Below are 16,154 nucleotides of genomic sequence, written 5' to 3'. Positions count from 1 at the left end.
AAAGTAGAATGGGAGGCAGATCCTTTAGCTATCAGGCTCCTCTCCTGTGGAACCAACTCCCAGTTTTGGTCCGTGAGGCAGACACCCCGTCTACTTTTAAGACTAATCTTAAAACTTTCCTTTATGACAAGGCTTATAGTCAGAGTGGCTCATGTTACCCTGAGCTACCTCTATAGTTTTGCTGCTATAGGCTTAGGCTGCTGGAGGACATCAGGGCCTATTTCGCTCACTCAGCTGAGTTCTCCTACTGTTCTCCAATCTGCATTGTTTGTTGTTATTTGAGCTTTTAACTTTTTGTTTCGTGTCATTTTTTTCTCTTCATAGAAGGTACACCTGGTCTGGTGTTCTGTTAGCTGTGACATCATCCAGGGGAGGCAGATCATCCACTATTACCATCTAACATAGAAAGTACTCCTGGGTCAATGTGAGCTTCTGAGCTTTCTGTGTCTCTGCTCTGTCTTCTCTAAGCCCCAGTGGGTCGAGGCAGATGAGCGTTCACACTGAGCCTGGTTCTGGTTCTGCTGGAGGTTCTCCTCCCTGTTAAAGGGGAGTTTTCCTCTCCACTGTCGCTTCATGCATGCTCAGTATGAGGGATTGCTGCAAAGCCATCAACAATGCAGACGACTGGCCACTGTGGCTCTAGACTCGTGGGGGTCTGGTGTCTCTGAACGAGTTCTTCTGATTCCTCAGTAAAGTAATACTAGGCTGCAGTGAGTCTGAGGTGTTGCCTTAAACAAATCTGCAGTATCACCTCTATTTCCTTCAAATGTTGAGAAATTACCTACGAGAGGCTAGCCAACAGTGACACCACCATCCGGGCTTCCCCAAATATTTTCTAGACATGGTAATATGGATGTATGCATACTTGTGACTTAAAAAAAGAATATGTAAAAAAAACTGTTATTATTCTGGCTTTCATGAATATGCAGGAATTAATTGTAGTAATCCTAATTGACCTAAATCAACAGAAGTTTGTAATGTCTTTCTTCCTTCTACTTGTCACACGGTGTTTGTTGTAGATTAAAACTATTACTATTACTTATAGTGTCCGAGTACTTTTTTTTTTTAACCTGCTTTACTAATTTCGCGAGTAACGAGACATTTTCACTGTTTTCAAGGATGAACGGAATCTTTATTATATGATACATTTGCTTGCCATACAAGATCGGTTCACCTGATCTGAAACCTGAAGGTGTTTTTTTTTTTTGGAGGGTGGAAAGGAAAATTCCAGTCAGACTTTGTATTCTAAAAATAATTATAAGCATTACTGAATATACATAAAAATAATATTAAAAATGACCAATTGCTAAATCAATGTCCCAATAAAATTACTGGTGTTCAGGTTATATAGATACAGGGTTGTATGAACATGTTCTCTCTTTTTCTATTTTTCTTGTAAATAAAACGCAGAGCTGTCCCCAGCAGGCTTTGTCGCTCACAAAGGCGAACTTTCAGAAGCAGCCCCGTTAGCTGAGACGTTTTCAGAGAGATGGATGCGCTGATTACAGGAGGACGGATCTGAATTAAAGGGGAGGGAGGGAGGGAGGGATGGTGAACATGCAGGCGGCTTGTGGGGCTTCAGGGAGGAGCGCCGCAGCGTCGCTCAATGCAACAGTCCAGGCTGTGAGAGAGGAGCAGACAGCAGCAGCAGCTGATCCAGGGAGCTGTAACTCCAGGAAGAGCTGCGAGGAGGCCCATCCAAGGCAGGTAGGATGCTACAATCTGTGCTATATGAGATAAAACCAGCACACAGGTGGACATTTGACTGTGGCAGCTGCTTAAAAGCTGAGCTGGACGTTGTCATGAAACTGAAGATGAAATGATGATGTTCAACTTTTGCATCTGTGCCGTTTACAGGCAGGTTTCAGTACTATACTACAGGCTGTAGATGAATCAGCGTACCTATGGCTAGTACTATTTGGGGTTTAGTGTTTCTATAGAAAAAAAGTAGTATTTTCTGATGTTATGGCTGCAGTGCAAAGAGTAAAAACACGTGGTTGTTCCTGAATAATTTATTTGAAGTAGAAGGAAGAATCTCCCTTTAATTGGAAATTGTCAGGGCTCAGGGGGTCATTTAGCTAGTCCTAAATTAGAGAGCCCCTAGGTGGAAGACCTGCCACCCCACCCAGCCACGAGTGGAACCTGGTGTTTAACTCCGTGTGGGGGCCACCGAGCTACACCCCAAAAGTAAACTTCAGAAGTGACGAGCATCCCATGCCGCCCTGTAATAAACTGAAGTGCCAGGAGACACCCAGCCCCAGCCGCTTCTATTAAAGAACCCAGGGTTCGAACGGGCGGGACTTTGCACATCAGGATTATTTTTATCTTTTAAAAGGCCAAAAAACCCACAAACTGCTTTACGATGAAAGCAAACGTAGAAGACACAGAAGATAAAGGCACAGCAGGAGCGGAGCCCGGGGACAGTTGCCACACTTCATGTATTTGACTCTGTTACTCAGAGACAGTTTGGATTAGACGCTCATATTTTTCTACAATGAGCTCACATCTGTCATTTAGCAGTCAAAACCATTTAACGCCAATTAAAGAAAGCTAATTTTTCACAAATTGCATCTGAATGCACAGAGTCAGATGTTGCATCTGACCTCGGGGCCCGGAACAGTCGGCCCATGTTAGGGGATGGATGCAATGTCTCACATATTAAATATATGTCAGTTATTACATTATCATCACTATATATTGTATTACTTTTTTTATTAAAAATACATAATAATAATAATATTGCAGTGTTATTTATCACCTTTGTTCAGATGACTATTATGAATTTGTCAAAATGCAGATGTCAAAGTCAAATGGATAGAATACAGAAAGCTTTCAGTGACATAGGAAGAATGAAACAATTTGTGAGCCAGTTAAATTTTATTTAGTCAGTTCCTGGTGCTTGCAGCCATTATCATTATATTTGTTTTTTTATATAATTAGACCATTCACTGTTTCCTCCTCAGCACATAAACACACAGTTGTAAAAAAGCAGAGAGACACACACACATTCATGAATCTTTTGTCACTGCTCTGACCTCAGGAATTGAATTATATTTAAGTAAAAATGAATGAAAAGATGTTAAAAAATAGTGTTATGTGGTCTGTTTCATATTAATGGGAACGGTTGCAACAGTAACCGCCCCCTGTTCCAGTTAGCCATGATAAAACCTTATGTAGTTAAACTAGGTGATCATATTAGCTATAAGTAAACTTATCACTTGTTTAAACCATATAGATTTGAGTTAAATAACAAAAAAACAGTGACAACAGTAAAACCAAAACAAAGCTCAAGCAATAAAAATAAACAATACTTCCATACCTTAAAATAAATAAATCCTGGATGAGCTCTTGAATCTACTTGCTTTTTGTCTGCAATGGGATGCATCCAACACAGCTTTCATCATTCTAGCTTTTTATGATGGGAAAAAATTGACTATGGCAACGAAACCCCTACATGTAAGATCCTGTATCATCAAACTAATTAAAAGTCAGTCTGAATAAATGAGTCTTCAATTAATTCTCAGACAAATCATCAGAATTAAAACAGAGCAAAGATGGCAGCAACACATTGCGTTGGTTCAAAATATATGTAAAAAAACAAACTAAAATTTGGTATTTGTTTTTTTTTTTTGCTATCATGTCAAACCCGAATCAAACCAAGCTTCATGTGTTCCCCTGAACTCTTAATGCTAAATGTCTACTTACCCTATATACGATGTAATCATAAACACAGGAGGAGTATTTATAGCCTTTCCCAAAGTACACTTTGACGTATGTAAAGAGTAATTATTCAGTGTGTTAAAAACCTCTATAGAGTTGAAATGATGCGAAATAAAAGGTCTTGGAGGAGTCTGTCTCACAAAGTAACTACCCAGCTGGAGTTAGCACGATGTTGTCAAGTCAAAGTAGGGTTAAAGAAATCCCCACCGCTTGAAGATGGTTTGCGTCGCAGCTGTTCTGTAACCGACTAGAAGAAAAGCTACAAAGTAAAATAAAAGACGGAAAACCTTTTTAGAACTGTGAGAAAAATTGCTGTGGCCCAAACCGTTGCTGGGTGACGGCGCTACACTCTCCGTCTGTTTCGTAGCTTCCTGTTCGTAGATCGAGATTTAACATACGCATTGGTTAAACCTGAACTAAAACAGCTTACACTGCTTAGGGATTCTTTCAATCCTGTTTGGGGTTTAATTAAGAAATCTTTGGATCATATCATTATTTATTTCTTCTGACTGGATGCAATATAAGGGTGTTATTAACCAAAGTCCAGACTGGAACCTAATAAAGACTCCGTGGAGGGAGCTAAAGATTAGGGTGATGACACGGAGGCCTTCCAACCTCAGACCTGGAGCTCATCACAAAAGATGAATCATAGAAATAAAGAGAATCACCATAATTTTTCCTTATCTATTGAGAAGGGTATAAAAATGTTGACATATAATGTTTTTAATGAAAATGGAAAAAATAAATCTTTTTTTTTTTACATCGTTTTATTATCTTTTGAGACATGCCTGAATAATTTCCTAGTGCAAAGAAACTTCTTAAATGAACAAAAAATAATTTGCCAAGAGGATGAATAAGTATGTGTTTATATCATTATTATGTTGGTAGAAACAAGAAAAAGCAGGATTTTAGTACTTTTTAAGCCTAAAGTCCCAAAGCTGAAGTCAGCATGTGATTGACTCAGTAAAGGGCTATTTCCATCTTTTTAAGGACTTTTAACTGCATTTCACCATCTATAAACAAGGCAACTATTTAAAACAATTAAAAAAAGAGGGGATTTAAATGACACGTCTTGGTCAATAACACCAAGACTTTTTACTTTACTGCCAGAGGCCAATTTAATGCCATCCAGAGTAAGTGGTTGATCAAGAAGTTTATTTTCTGAGGTCCAAAGATCACAATTTCTGTCTTCTCAGAATTTAAAAGCAGGAAATTAAAAGTTACCAGGTTTTGACGTCATCAAGATATGCCTGTAGTCGAAGTAATTGATTGTATTTAATTTCATGGGGACTTTTATAAATAAATGTCCCCATGAAATAAAACAATACAATATTTGCAGTCAGTTTTTATTTCAGGCTATTTGTATTTCATGTTCTTATATTGAAATGAGGGGGCGGGGTTTTCTGGTCTAGTCAGAACTTTGCAGAGCAAATGAACTTACTGAAGTAGGACTACTTGTCTGCTTTATATTCAATACATTGTCTTACATTTTAGTAATTAATTGTCTTTAAAGCTCTTAACGGCATTGTCCCCCTCATTTTTCTGAGATATTGAGCCTTTCTATTCGCAGCAGTTCCTTGAGATCAACATTTACTCACGTTTCCACAGACAAAGTACAGGACAAACATCGGATTGACCAAACTCTTCTGTGGCCGCACCTCAACTCTGGAATCAGCTTCTTCTAGCTCTTCCATCTCTGACTGAACTTGGCCTTTTTAAATCAAAGCTCAATATTTATTTATTTTTAATCAGGCAGAATTGTAATACTTAGAAATGTGGAGCCATTTTTGCTTTTATCTACCTTGTTTTAACTATTATGTTTTATTTATCTGGTTTTCTTTTATCTCTCTTTGAGAGTTGATCGATTGATCGGCTAATTGATTGATTGATTGAATGAGCGATTTCTTTATTGATTGGCTAATTGATTGAGTGAGTGATTGATTTATTGCAATTATCAATATTTCAAAGGACTGGTTGGATTACAAAATGGGAATTAGACATGTAATGGTCATACATCATATCTGTGCCTCACATCTTTGCTCTGGATGCCCATATTAGACATCTCAGATGGACCCTCACCGCCCACAGTCAGCACATCTGATTTTTATGACAGTGGCTGAGATGCTTGAACACATGGACAGTTTTGAGAGCAGCATGGTGAGAAAAGAAAGGAATAAGAAGATTTTTTTTGCCTTTTTTTGTGATTTCTCCCCCGCTCTGTGTTCCGGAGAGGAAGGTTCTGCCTAATGTGCTCGAACCCAGACTCCACTGCTCTTGTGCTTAAAGGTTGTACTTGTGCTGCCATTATTTGTGCCTCCATACTGTCTTTCAGTCTTCATTTAGGATTTCTCGCTTTCTGTTGGTTCGTGCTTGTTGTTTGGGAACTTTTGCTTCCAAGCTGTTCCCTCCTGCTCATCCTTTCCCTGTTTTTTTTTTTTTTTTTTTTTTTTGCTGTATAAAACATTCACTTATCCTCCCATGTTTAGGGCCCATTATTTCTGTCCTTCCTCTTTCTGCCACAGACAGAAATGAACGAATGTGGACACAATGAGCGCTTTATATAGTCATGTTCTTTGTTAACCTTGGTATGTAATGGTTTTAGCCTTAATATGGCTGAAGATGGATGCTTTGGCCTTTCTTTTAAACTCTCAGAACCCTGTCCTGATCCTTGCGTTTCAGTGGTTTGTAAAGGGCAGGGCCACCTCTTGCTTAACTTATTTTTAGCGCTCTCTTTTACGACAACAGATCAAACGCTGCAAAAATGAAAATTAGTGGCTAGCAAGAGAAGCATGTAATTATGAAGACCCAAAATACAGTAAAAAAAAAAAAAGAACCCTGGTTCTCCCAGAGTAAAACACAGGCCTGGAAGCAACTGGTGGACTTCTCCTGAAATAGCCTGAACCAGCGCAGGCCGCCAAGTTATACATTACAACATTCAGTTTCCAGGTGGGATGAGTTTTTTATGCCAGTTTTCCAACAACACCCGTCTCTGCAGAGGTTTCTGCGGAACAACGTGGTGCAATGAACACCATAAAGGACTGTTTTACCCCAGAGATGTGTTCACATCCCGTCCCCTTTTAATGTCCATATAATGTTATGTGACAGTAAATTCCCACGTTTTCAGAAAGCATTACTTAACAGCTGCTTTATTACCAAAGTACTGCACAGAATTTAAAGTTAAACATGCATATGTAACAATTTATTTTAATAAAGCAATAAAAGTAATAAAGTGTCAAAAGTATTTTCTGAACTCACATAAATGTCATTCAGTACAATAATACATTTAAAACAACGTTGGCTTAAAGCCTATCAAACAAAGACAAGCAAATCATTTGATGATTTAGGTTTTACAAATGCTTTAAACACTGAATGCTATATGGTTGTAGGAGGCTGGACGGATTAAAGGAGTGTGTCCATTAGCTGCTTCATTGGTCAAAAATAAAACCTTAAAATTAGCTATAAGATTAACAGGAAGCCTGTAAAGTTCCACGAATATAATTAAAGATCAACTTCAGCTTCTTAGATTGAGTGCTACTATTAAAGGGAGGCCTTCAACTAACAGCATACAAAAAAGAAAAAATCCTGGTTGGGATGACAAAAAAAAATATAAACCCTTTATGTAATAGTTTAAGAAGTACTGTGTTTTTTTTCTAACCACGGAAAAAATACTTTTGAGTTAAAAAAAACTTTTTTATATATAATTTCACAAAACGTTTTATATTTAATTTTTTAACAGGGTCAAGGCTACCCAAATCCAAATGGGATTTACTTCATGTACCAAGCAGTTCAAACATCATTCATCCAAGCTTTACTTTAAATTTATTAGAAATACAGCTAGTTTAAAAGAAGAGTTAGTAGTCACACTTAACCTGCAAGCTATTCTCCACAAGAGCAGAATTTTGTTGGAAAGACAGAAAAGCAGTCGATTGATGACAATTAAGTTGGAGTCGGATTTGAAGTGTATGATTTTGCATTAAATAAATGTAATAAAAATCTTATTTTTTTATGCATTTAATGATCTCTAGGTTAAAATGAGAAATGCTCAGTCAGCTGGATTATTCTGAAACAAAACAACAGTGAATGTGCTGCAGAAAATCAACAAGGTTCTTGATTTTGACCCCAGAGAGTGCTGTTTTTTTTTTTTTTTCCAGAAAATGAAGAACAATGAATGTTGTGTAATTATGTACAAGTCAAACTTGAATATTAGGAACTCATCCTAACACGCCGTTGGCATATCAGGTCAAAACCTGCAGCAGAGCTCTCCTCTGAAAGGCTGCACAGCCTGACTGAAGCATGACACTGTAAGCAGTTTTTAATGGCCTCAAAGCCTGTCAGATGATTTTGTGAATCATTCTGTCTGTCACTAATGTCACAGAACCTGAATTAGCCCTGCTGTGTCCCTTTTCCATTGATATATTTTCCACAAAACGGATTATCAGGTAACTGATATGTTCAGGGACTATCTTGGAGCCGGCCAATCTTTGATCTCCTGTAAATGTTTTATTTTTCCTGCATGTAACCAGGGCATCCTGTGCTTCTCCCAGAGGAGATGTGTTGTGATGCATTTCAGTGCTGAAAACAATACTCCAACACAAACCATTATAGAGGCTTTTAAAGGCACTATAGCTCCTTTGGAGTTGAAACAATGGAAATCCTCAACACTCGATTGCACTCGTGTCATTAAGTTGAAACGTTTTATTCGCACATGTTCAGCTCCTCTATTGACGTGTTTGCTGGGAATGAGACGTGAGTCAACACAGCAGCTACATGTTAGGGCGGCAGCTTAACGTTTTCCAAGAATAGGTTTCCCTAATGCAGCCAAAATCACACATAATTCAGTGGCTCTGAAGAGTAAAAGAAAAGCAAAGTTTAACTATTTCACAGAAGAATGGTTGAATGTCATTTTAGTTATTGTTGCATGAATAAAACATCTGTGATTCCTCCAGTCTGTATGTTTCCAATCCGCTACGATTAAGTAAAATACAGTCCACAGTCCACCACTTTCCTGTCGTGGTGAAATGTGGCTGGCGCTATGATAGTTATGATTCTAACATTTGAGGTTGGGCCGGAACTGACTCAGTTCAGTTCAGTTTATTTATATACCACCAATTCACAACACATGTTGTCTCAAACCACTTTACCAAAAAAATCAATTTAATCCAATCATTTAGACAAATTAAAGTCATTCCTTATTGGTCACCGCCATCAAACAATGGAGAAAAGTTCAAGTCTCTCCAAGCAGCATTCACTCCTCCTGAAAGAGCGTAGAGCCACAGTGGACAGTCGTCTGCATTGTTGATGGCTTTGCAGCAATCCCTCATACTGAGCATGCATGAAGCGACAGTGGAGAGGAAAACTCCCCTTTAACAGGGAGGAGAACCTCCAGCAGAACCAGAACCAGGCTCAGTGTGAACGCTCATCTGCCTCCACCCACTGGGGCTTAGAGAAGACAGAGCAGAGACACAGAAAGCACAGAAGCTCACATTGACCCAGGAGTACTTTCTATGTTAGAGAAGACAGAGTAGAGACACAGAAAGCACAGAAGCTCACATTGATCCAGGAGTACTTTCTATGTTAGATGGTAATAGCGAATGATCTGCCTCCCCTGATGATGTCACAGCTAACAGAACGCCAGACCAGGTGTACTTTCTATGAAGAGAAAAAAATGGACAGAGAACAAAAAGTTAAAAGTTGAAATAACAACAAGCAATGCAGATTGGAGAGCAGTAGGAGAACTCAGTAGAGTAATCAGAGCTCTGATATATGATAAAGCCTGATTATTAAGGCCTTTATACGTGAGAAGGAGAATTATATTCTTGATTTAACAGGAAACCAATAAAGGGAAGCTAAAATTGGACAAATATGATCTTGTTGATTTTCATCAGAACTCTTGCTGCAACTGAAGGCTTCGAACTGCATTTTGTGGACAGTAGAGAACTGCTATAGTCCAGCCTTGGAGTAAAATGTGTGGACGTCTTCTTAAAGCCATATTTAACCTCTCGTCTCCCCGTGTCTCTGCAGCTGAAGGCTCCACTTCCTCGGGTGGACAGACAGAACGCGCATCCATGGCATCACCCGAGCTCGCCAGTGCTGAAGACTCTTCCACTCGCAACCCTAACTCAGGAAAGGAGGATGGTTCTGTTTCCGGCACAAAGAAAACCTGTCCTGTCCACGCCCCCGCCGGAGAGGAGGCGAAGAGGAGTTTTCGGAAAGGGATCGCCCGTCACAACGACTACGTGAAGATCTCTGTGCCGGAGTCCAAAGTCAGCCGTCTCCCCACAGAGTGGTGGAAGACAGCGATCGCTTTCTTTTATGCAGCTTTTAACCTGGTCTTGACCACAGTCGTCATCACAGTGGTGCACGAGCGCGTCCCTCCCAAAGAGAGCAGCCCTCCTCTTCCGGATAAGTTTTTTGACTACATCGACAGAGTCAAGTGGGCTTTTACAGTGACAGAGGTCAACGGGATGGTTCTGGTGGCCATCTGGTTGGTCCAGCTCTTCTTCTTTAAATACAAGTGAGAGCCCGCTCTGCTGCCTATACCACACAATGCATTATGGGAAAATGTTTGCTTTTATGCTATTTAAAGAAATGCAGATATAAACATTTAATTGAAATGAAATGTTGAGAGAAACAGTTGAGTTGGCCGTAGTATTGTTACTTACTTAGGCTCATCAGTGCTCTGCTTTAATTAAGCCTAAAATTATTCACACCCATTGCAGATTTAGATTTAAAATTATTTTCATTCAGCAAAGAAGTTTGTCTCAGAGAGGGAGCTCTCAAAAGATAATAAAGCATGTTTCTATTTACATTTTATAAAATAAAGCAGGTTGATTATTTTCCTAATAAATAGAAACATTCTTGTTGGCATTACAGACGTCAAACCTTTCTTAAAGTTTTTGACCAGCTTTTTCTACATATTTTTACTGATATTTTTGATATTTTGATGTCTGGTAAGCACGTCTTTAAGGTTGGAAAGCCTCTCTGCCATCACCCTAATGTTTAGCTCCCCCAGAGGGAATCATGTTGGTAAATGTTGTCAAACATGATGTAAGATACATTTCAGACAGATTTCCCTGAGTTCAATGCTTCTTCTGACTGGAAATAATAACATTTTAAAGGTGTCCAGCCTGCACCCTGACCTGAATCTGAGGGAGAGTCTATGGCGGGAGCTAAAGATTAGGGTGATGGCAAGGAGGCCTTCCAGGCTCATAGACTTTGAACCAAGGATAAATGAGCAAAATGTCAGTGAAAACATGCTAATTGCTGCAATGCTGATCCTTTTCTTTTAATCTCCTGTGGTTTTTGAGGATGGCATGAATAATTGTCAATATTACATTTATTTATTTATGTTTTTATAAAATGCTAATGAAAACCGAAAACCTTTTCTTTATTTTTTCTTCCAAAACTGGTCCGTCTCTGTTTCATTTCCTAACAGCAACAAACCTCTAGGTTGAATGAAAATATTTTAAAATCGAACTCTAAAGAGAATTTTGATTTGATACTGTTAGGATAAATAATTAATTTTATTAGACTGACATATTTTGCTAAATTAAATGTAATTTAACCCTTATCCGTCTCTACACCTTCACATGGTGCCACTATGGGCAGAGATCCTATATGAAACACTCTAGATCTACAGCAGAAATCCCAACATCTTCCTGATCTGTTTCTATGGCTTTATAAATATTGAGCAGACAGATCTAATTTAGACTTTCTATATTGCCTTGAATACTTCTATGTGTGACGGCCTCACACGCTGCCAGAGCCTCAGAAAACAGTATTTTCCATCTAGAGCTGCAGAGTTAGCTCCTCATAAGGTAAATACCTCATAGTGTATTTAAATCACCGAAGTCACTTTAATTCTGCAAGATTTCAACTCTCTGCATTCACCATTTGCATTTATGGATTATTTGGCTTCCATGCATGAAGGTATTGTTCACAGGATTCTGGTAGAGAGATTGGGACATAATCTCCAAGTCTTTCCTGTCGACAGGTCCATAGCCTGCAGACGGTTCTTCTTCCTCATCGGCACCTTGTACTTGTACCGCTGTGTGACCATGTACGTCACCACCCTGCCTGTCCCTGGCATGCACATGAACTGTGCTCCAAAGGTGAGTGGAAACAAGTCAGTCTCCTGTAATCACTGAGACTCAGAAGACAAGCCGCTCCAGCTTTTGCTGCTCCAGGAGGACCTGCAGCAATAATGGGGTTCATCTGCAGTTTGTGGGTTTTGTGCTCAGACAAAATGATCAGCGGCTGAAGATGCTCGAGGAGTCTTTGTTCTCCAGATATCTTCTGTCGTCTCTGAGGGGAACCAGAACAAATACAACAATAGAACCCTACTGGTTGATTTTAATGTTTACTTTATTCCTGTAGATCAATGACTCCAGGATGTCTGAGTAAAGAAGAAAAAAAGTAAAACCCGAAACAGAACGAGGCCAGGGGTTTAAATGTTTCCTTAAACGATCCTGTTAGGCTTTTAATGTCCAAGTGGTAACACCAAGTTCCTTTTATTCCCCACTTATTATCCTTTTAAACTTTCCTTCAGAACAAGACATCTTCAAGTCATGTTCCTAAATAAGAAAGATGTTCTCAAGGAGCCTGAGATGCTTGTATCCGTCACAACAACAAACATTTTCAATAATGTTTGGAGCTTTGTGATTCAGTTTTTCTGCAGAAGCAGTTTGTCAGATATGTAGAAATAAGTGTAATTTGCTTTACTTGCTGTCGCTGCTGGTCCAGGGCTCATCCCCGCCGTTTTTAAACCTCTCCTCTGTTCTTCTCCATCAGCTCCAGGGAGACACCCAGGCGAAAATCCAGCGCATTCTGCAGCTCATTTCAGGGGCCGGCCTCTCCATAAACAACTCCCACCTGCTGTGCGGAGACTTCCTCTACAGCGGACACACGGTGATGCTCACCCTCACTTACCTTTTCATCAAAGAGTGTGAGTACTCAAACGGTGGCTCTCTGCGAATAATTCACCAGCTTCTCCGGTTAATATTTGATGAATTACATTGTGCACTTCCATTCTGATCATCCATTGCTCTTAATGTTGTTATGCAACCTTCTAGATTATGTCTATTTATTTTAATTATTAATTATTCAAAGGTTGACAACATAGACTGAACGCCGTTTATCCCCAATGGGTTGGTTATGCCGTGAGGAATGGAAAAGTCGAACATGTTGTTGTAATTACTGACAGCGCTCTGTGTTTGCCTCGTCTGAAGACTCTCCAAAGTCCTTCTGGTGGTACCATCTCGTGTGCTGGCTGCTGAGCGCCGTGGGCGTGCTCTGCATCCTGGTGGCTCATGAGCACTACACTGTGGACGTGGTCGTGGCCTATTTCATCACCTCCAGGCTCTTCTGGTGGTACCACACCATGGCCAACCTGCAGGTCAGCAAATTTCACAGAAACGCCTTTTTTCCCCCCAACCAGTTGGGATTGAAAAGAATGGTGCAAATTCAAACATTGTATCATTTCAATTGAGCGGCGTTTTTTTCATGATGGCACAGAATAAAAAATTGGGGATAAAACAGGTCAATATTTCATTGTTTAATATATTAAGTGAGCCAAAGAGCCAATTGTGGCTCTTTGAACTGCATATTGCAGACCCAGATCAGTACGGCTGGAGCTAAACGTGAAACATCTTAATTTTTTAATTATTGTTAGAGTAAAACTGTAAAGGTAAAAAAACACAATAAAACCAAGTGACCAATCAGTTACGGTATCTTTGTCAGCATATATCATTGTAAGAAATGTAATACCATGTCTTTAGTACAGGAGCCATAACAGGGGCCAGGACCAGTTCTATAGGGGCACTGGCCCCCGTTGGCCCCCGTCTAGAACCGCCCCTGATCCTAAATTAGGATTAATTTAGCTATGGAAAACAAAATTTCCAACAAGTAGAACAGCTCCCTCTAGTGGCTGTAGTGCAAACAGTGTACTGTGTGTGTGGATCTAAAAATAAGTTTTAAATGTTTTAGGCGACAAAAAAAGTAAAGATCCTGAAAAAGAGTTAATCGCTTTTTGTTTCTTTAAACAACCAGAATGTTTGTTTTTAGTTAGCTTCTGTAATTCATCAAGGGAACAAAACAACCTTTTTAGCTGCTAAAATTAATAAACTCTGACATTATGGTGGTGATCCATCATCTCTGAGGAAGGAAAATATGTCAAACTAACAGCACTGTTTGAATATGAAAACAAGGCACTGATTATAAATATCAGAACATTAATAATAAAACAAAATTGATCATAAACAATACAAAATCACAATAAAACACAAGCAATGGAATACAATAAGTTACAGGTTTTGATTATAAATATCAAAACATCAGTGATATCAGAAATGTTGATTACGAATAGTAAATGATGAAAATCCATAAAATAAAGCAAGTTTAGTTTTGAATTATTGAATATGATTGTGAAAATAAAAACATTTTAACTCTACATAATAGAATTAGAACAATAAACTGAAACACAATAAGTCATACATAGTTTGATGATGATTTTATATGTATAGATTAAACGTTAGAAGCTGAGAAATAAATAAAATGATACATTTTCATAAAAATGATGGAATATAAATTATAAATAAATAGAAATTAAAAATAGACCCTAATTCATAGAGTGTCAACGAAGGAGCTCCTTCTGATGCTGCACACCAACAGGATGATGCAGACTCAGAATCTTGAGAGAGAAAAAAACTTTATTAGGAAGTAGAACAAGAACAACAACTTCCAGCACTGTGGCGGGCTGGAAACATGGCCGTCCCTGCAGGAAGTTTCCGCAATTAGCAGGTGGAACAGACTGTTTGTCTAAAACCTTTTAATTCAATTCAATTCTGTTTTATTTATATAGCGCCAATTCGTCATTTGCATTCGTCAATGTCAGCTCAAGGCTCTTTCTAAAGTCAGATTCATCAGATTCTCCAGGTTGGTGAGAAAGTTTCCTCTCTAAGGAAACCCAGCAGGTTGCATCAAGTCTCTCCAAGCAGCATTCACTCCTCCTGAAAGAGCGTAGAGCCACAGTGGACAGTCGTCTGCATTGTTGATGGCTTTGCAGCAATCCCTCATACTGAGCATGCATGAAGCGACGGTGGAGAGGAAAACTCCCCTTTAACAGGGAGGAGAACCTCCAGCAGAACCAGAACCAGGCTCAGTGTGAACGCTCATCTGCCTCCACCCACTGCGGCTTAGAGAAGACAGAGCAGAGACACAGAAAGCACAGAAGCTCACATTGACCCAGGAGTACTTTCTATGGTAGAGAAGACAGAGCAGAGACACAGAAAGCACAGAAGCTCACATTGACCCAGGAATACTTTCTATGTTTTAATATGTCGTTGTTACCAAAGTCCTGCAGTTTGATCAAAATGCACAACTGCAATCTTTTTTTTACTTAATGTAGAATCAGTAATTCAACTGGTTTCTCTTTTCTCATTCGAGTCGTTATACCTATTTGTTGATAAAAGTTAGTCAAGCCCATTTTACTGTTCAGATTCCATTATATTTAGTTTAATTGACTTAATTTGACTTGTTAGTCATCTTAGTTTAGATGTCCCATCAGCACCGTCCCACATGATCGTCATGTTTACCTTTCTGGACCAAAATAGTTCCTGTAGCATCTTTGTTTTTCTTCTCTCCTGACAGATTCTGAAGTGCTCGCCCAACAACTACCTCACCAACACCTGGTGGAACCCCCTGTTTAACTTCTTCGAGAGGAACGTGCAAACGTCGGTGCCGTGCTCCTACAGCTGGCCCATTACCTGGGCCTCCGCCTGCCTCAAGAACCCCTGCAAGAAGTACTCCATGGTGCAGAGCTCACGAGAAGAGTGACCGCGCCTCGTCTTGCTCCCTGATCCTCCCGGGCACAAACCAAAAGGCGCTCTGGTCAAAGAAAGATTCCAGCTGGAGGAAAGAAAGAGTCTCTGTTTCTTGCCACTGTGATTTATTTATGAAATAAAGTGCTGAAAATTGTCCGTTTTTGTAGACGACACCTCTGTCCGGTCTGTTTGCTGTACCTGATCTGTATGTCCTCCATGCTAAGTATTTGAATTATCAGTGTATCTAAGCCACAAGGTGCCTTAGTGTGGTAACATGTAGATGTATCGAAGCTGCCATGACCTGTAACTCAGTCTATTTTTATGTGCTATGATATCATTTGTTTTGTATTAGTTTCAGCAGTCTGAGCTTCCAAACTAGCCTCAACATTGTATTAAAATGAAAGCAAACCAAATGTTACGTGTGCTGGATTTATCTCATCAAAGGATCTGCAGGAGAAGAAATACAGATTATAAAGAATGCAGTAGAATAGGGTTGTTTTTCAGGAGCTGGGCACGGCCCCCCAATGATGATAACGCTGAACGTTCCAGTAGACCAAGACATTTTGGAGAACTTCATGCTCCCAGCTTTGATTGAACAGTAGGGAGATGGTTTGA

General features: G+C 39.5%; 1 protein-coding gene across 2 annotated transcripts; it reads left to right on the top strand.

Annotated features, from left to right (window-relative positions):
- Nucleotides 1-1,598: 1,598 nt before the first annotated feature.
- Nucleotides 1,599-15,952, top strand: sgms2a (sphingomyelin synthase 2a). Of its 2 annotated transcripts, none has more exons than XM_012852730.3 (6): nt 1,599-1,707; nt 9,742-10,234; nt 11,714-11,831; nt 12,511-12,664; nt 12,948-13,114; nt 15,367-15,952. In XM_012852730.3, the coding sequence occupies exons 2-6, from the start codon at nt 9,786-9,788 to the stop codon at nt 15,550-15,552; spliced, it is 1,074 nt and encodes a 357-aa protein (XP_012708184.2). In that variant the 5' UTR covers nt 1,599-1,707; nt 9,742-9,785; the 3' UTR covers nt 15,553-15,952. The 2 variants fall into 2 exon arrangements, with proteins under 2 accessions (XP_012708184.2, XP_035993487.1); XM_036137594.1 differs by having other exon boundaries at nt 1,603-1,703.
- Nucleotides 15,953-16,154: the final 202 nt, after the last annotated feature.

This window comes from Fundulus heteroclitus, chromosome 5, assembly GCF_011125445.2.
Source record: "Fundulus heteroclitus isolate FHET01 chromosome 5, MU-UCD_Fhet_4.1, whole genome shotgun sequence".
NCBI classification, from domain to species: domain Eukaryota; kingdom Metazoa; phylum Chordata; class Actinopteri; order Cyprinodontiformes; family Fundulidae; genus Fundulus; species Fundulus heteroclitus.
This window is presented reverse-complemented; position numbering and strand designations above follow the sequence as displayed.

Excerpts from the sequence above, each read along its gene's own strand:
- sgms2a (XM_012852730.3), top strand. The coding sequence starts at position 9,786 with ATGGCATCACCCGAGCTCGCCAGTGCTGAAGACTCTTCCACTCGCAAC. Across the intron at positions 10,235-11,713 it reads CTCTTCTTCTTTAAATACAA|GTCCATAGCCTGCAGACGGT; the intron begins GTGAGAGCCCGC and ends TCCTGTCGACAG. Across the intron at positions 12,665-12,947 it reads TTACCTTTTCATCAAAGAGT|ACTCTCCAAAGTCCTTCTGG; the intron begins GTGAGTACTCAA and ends CCTCGTCTGAAG.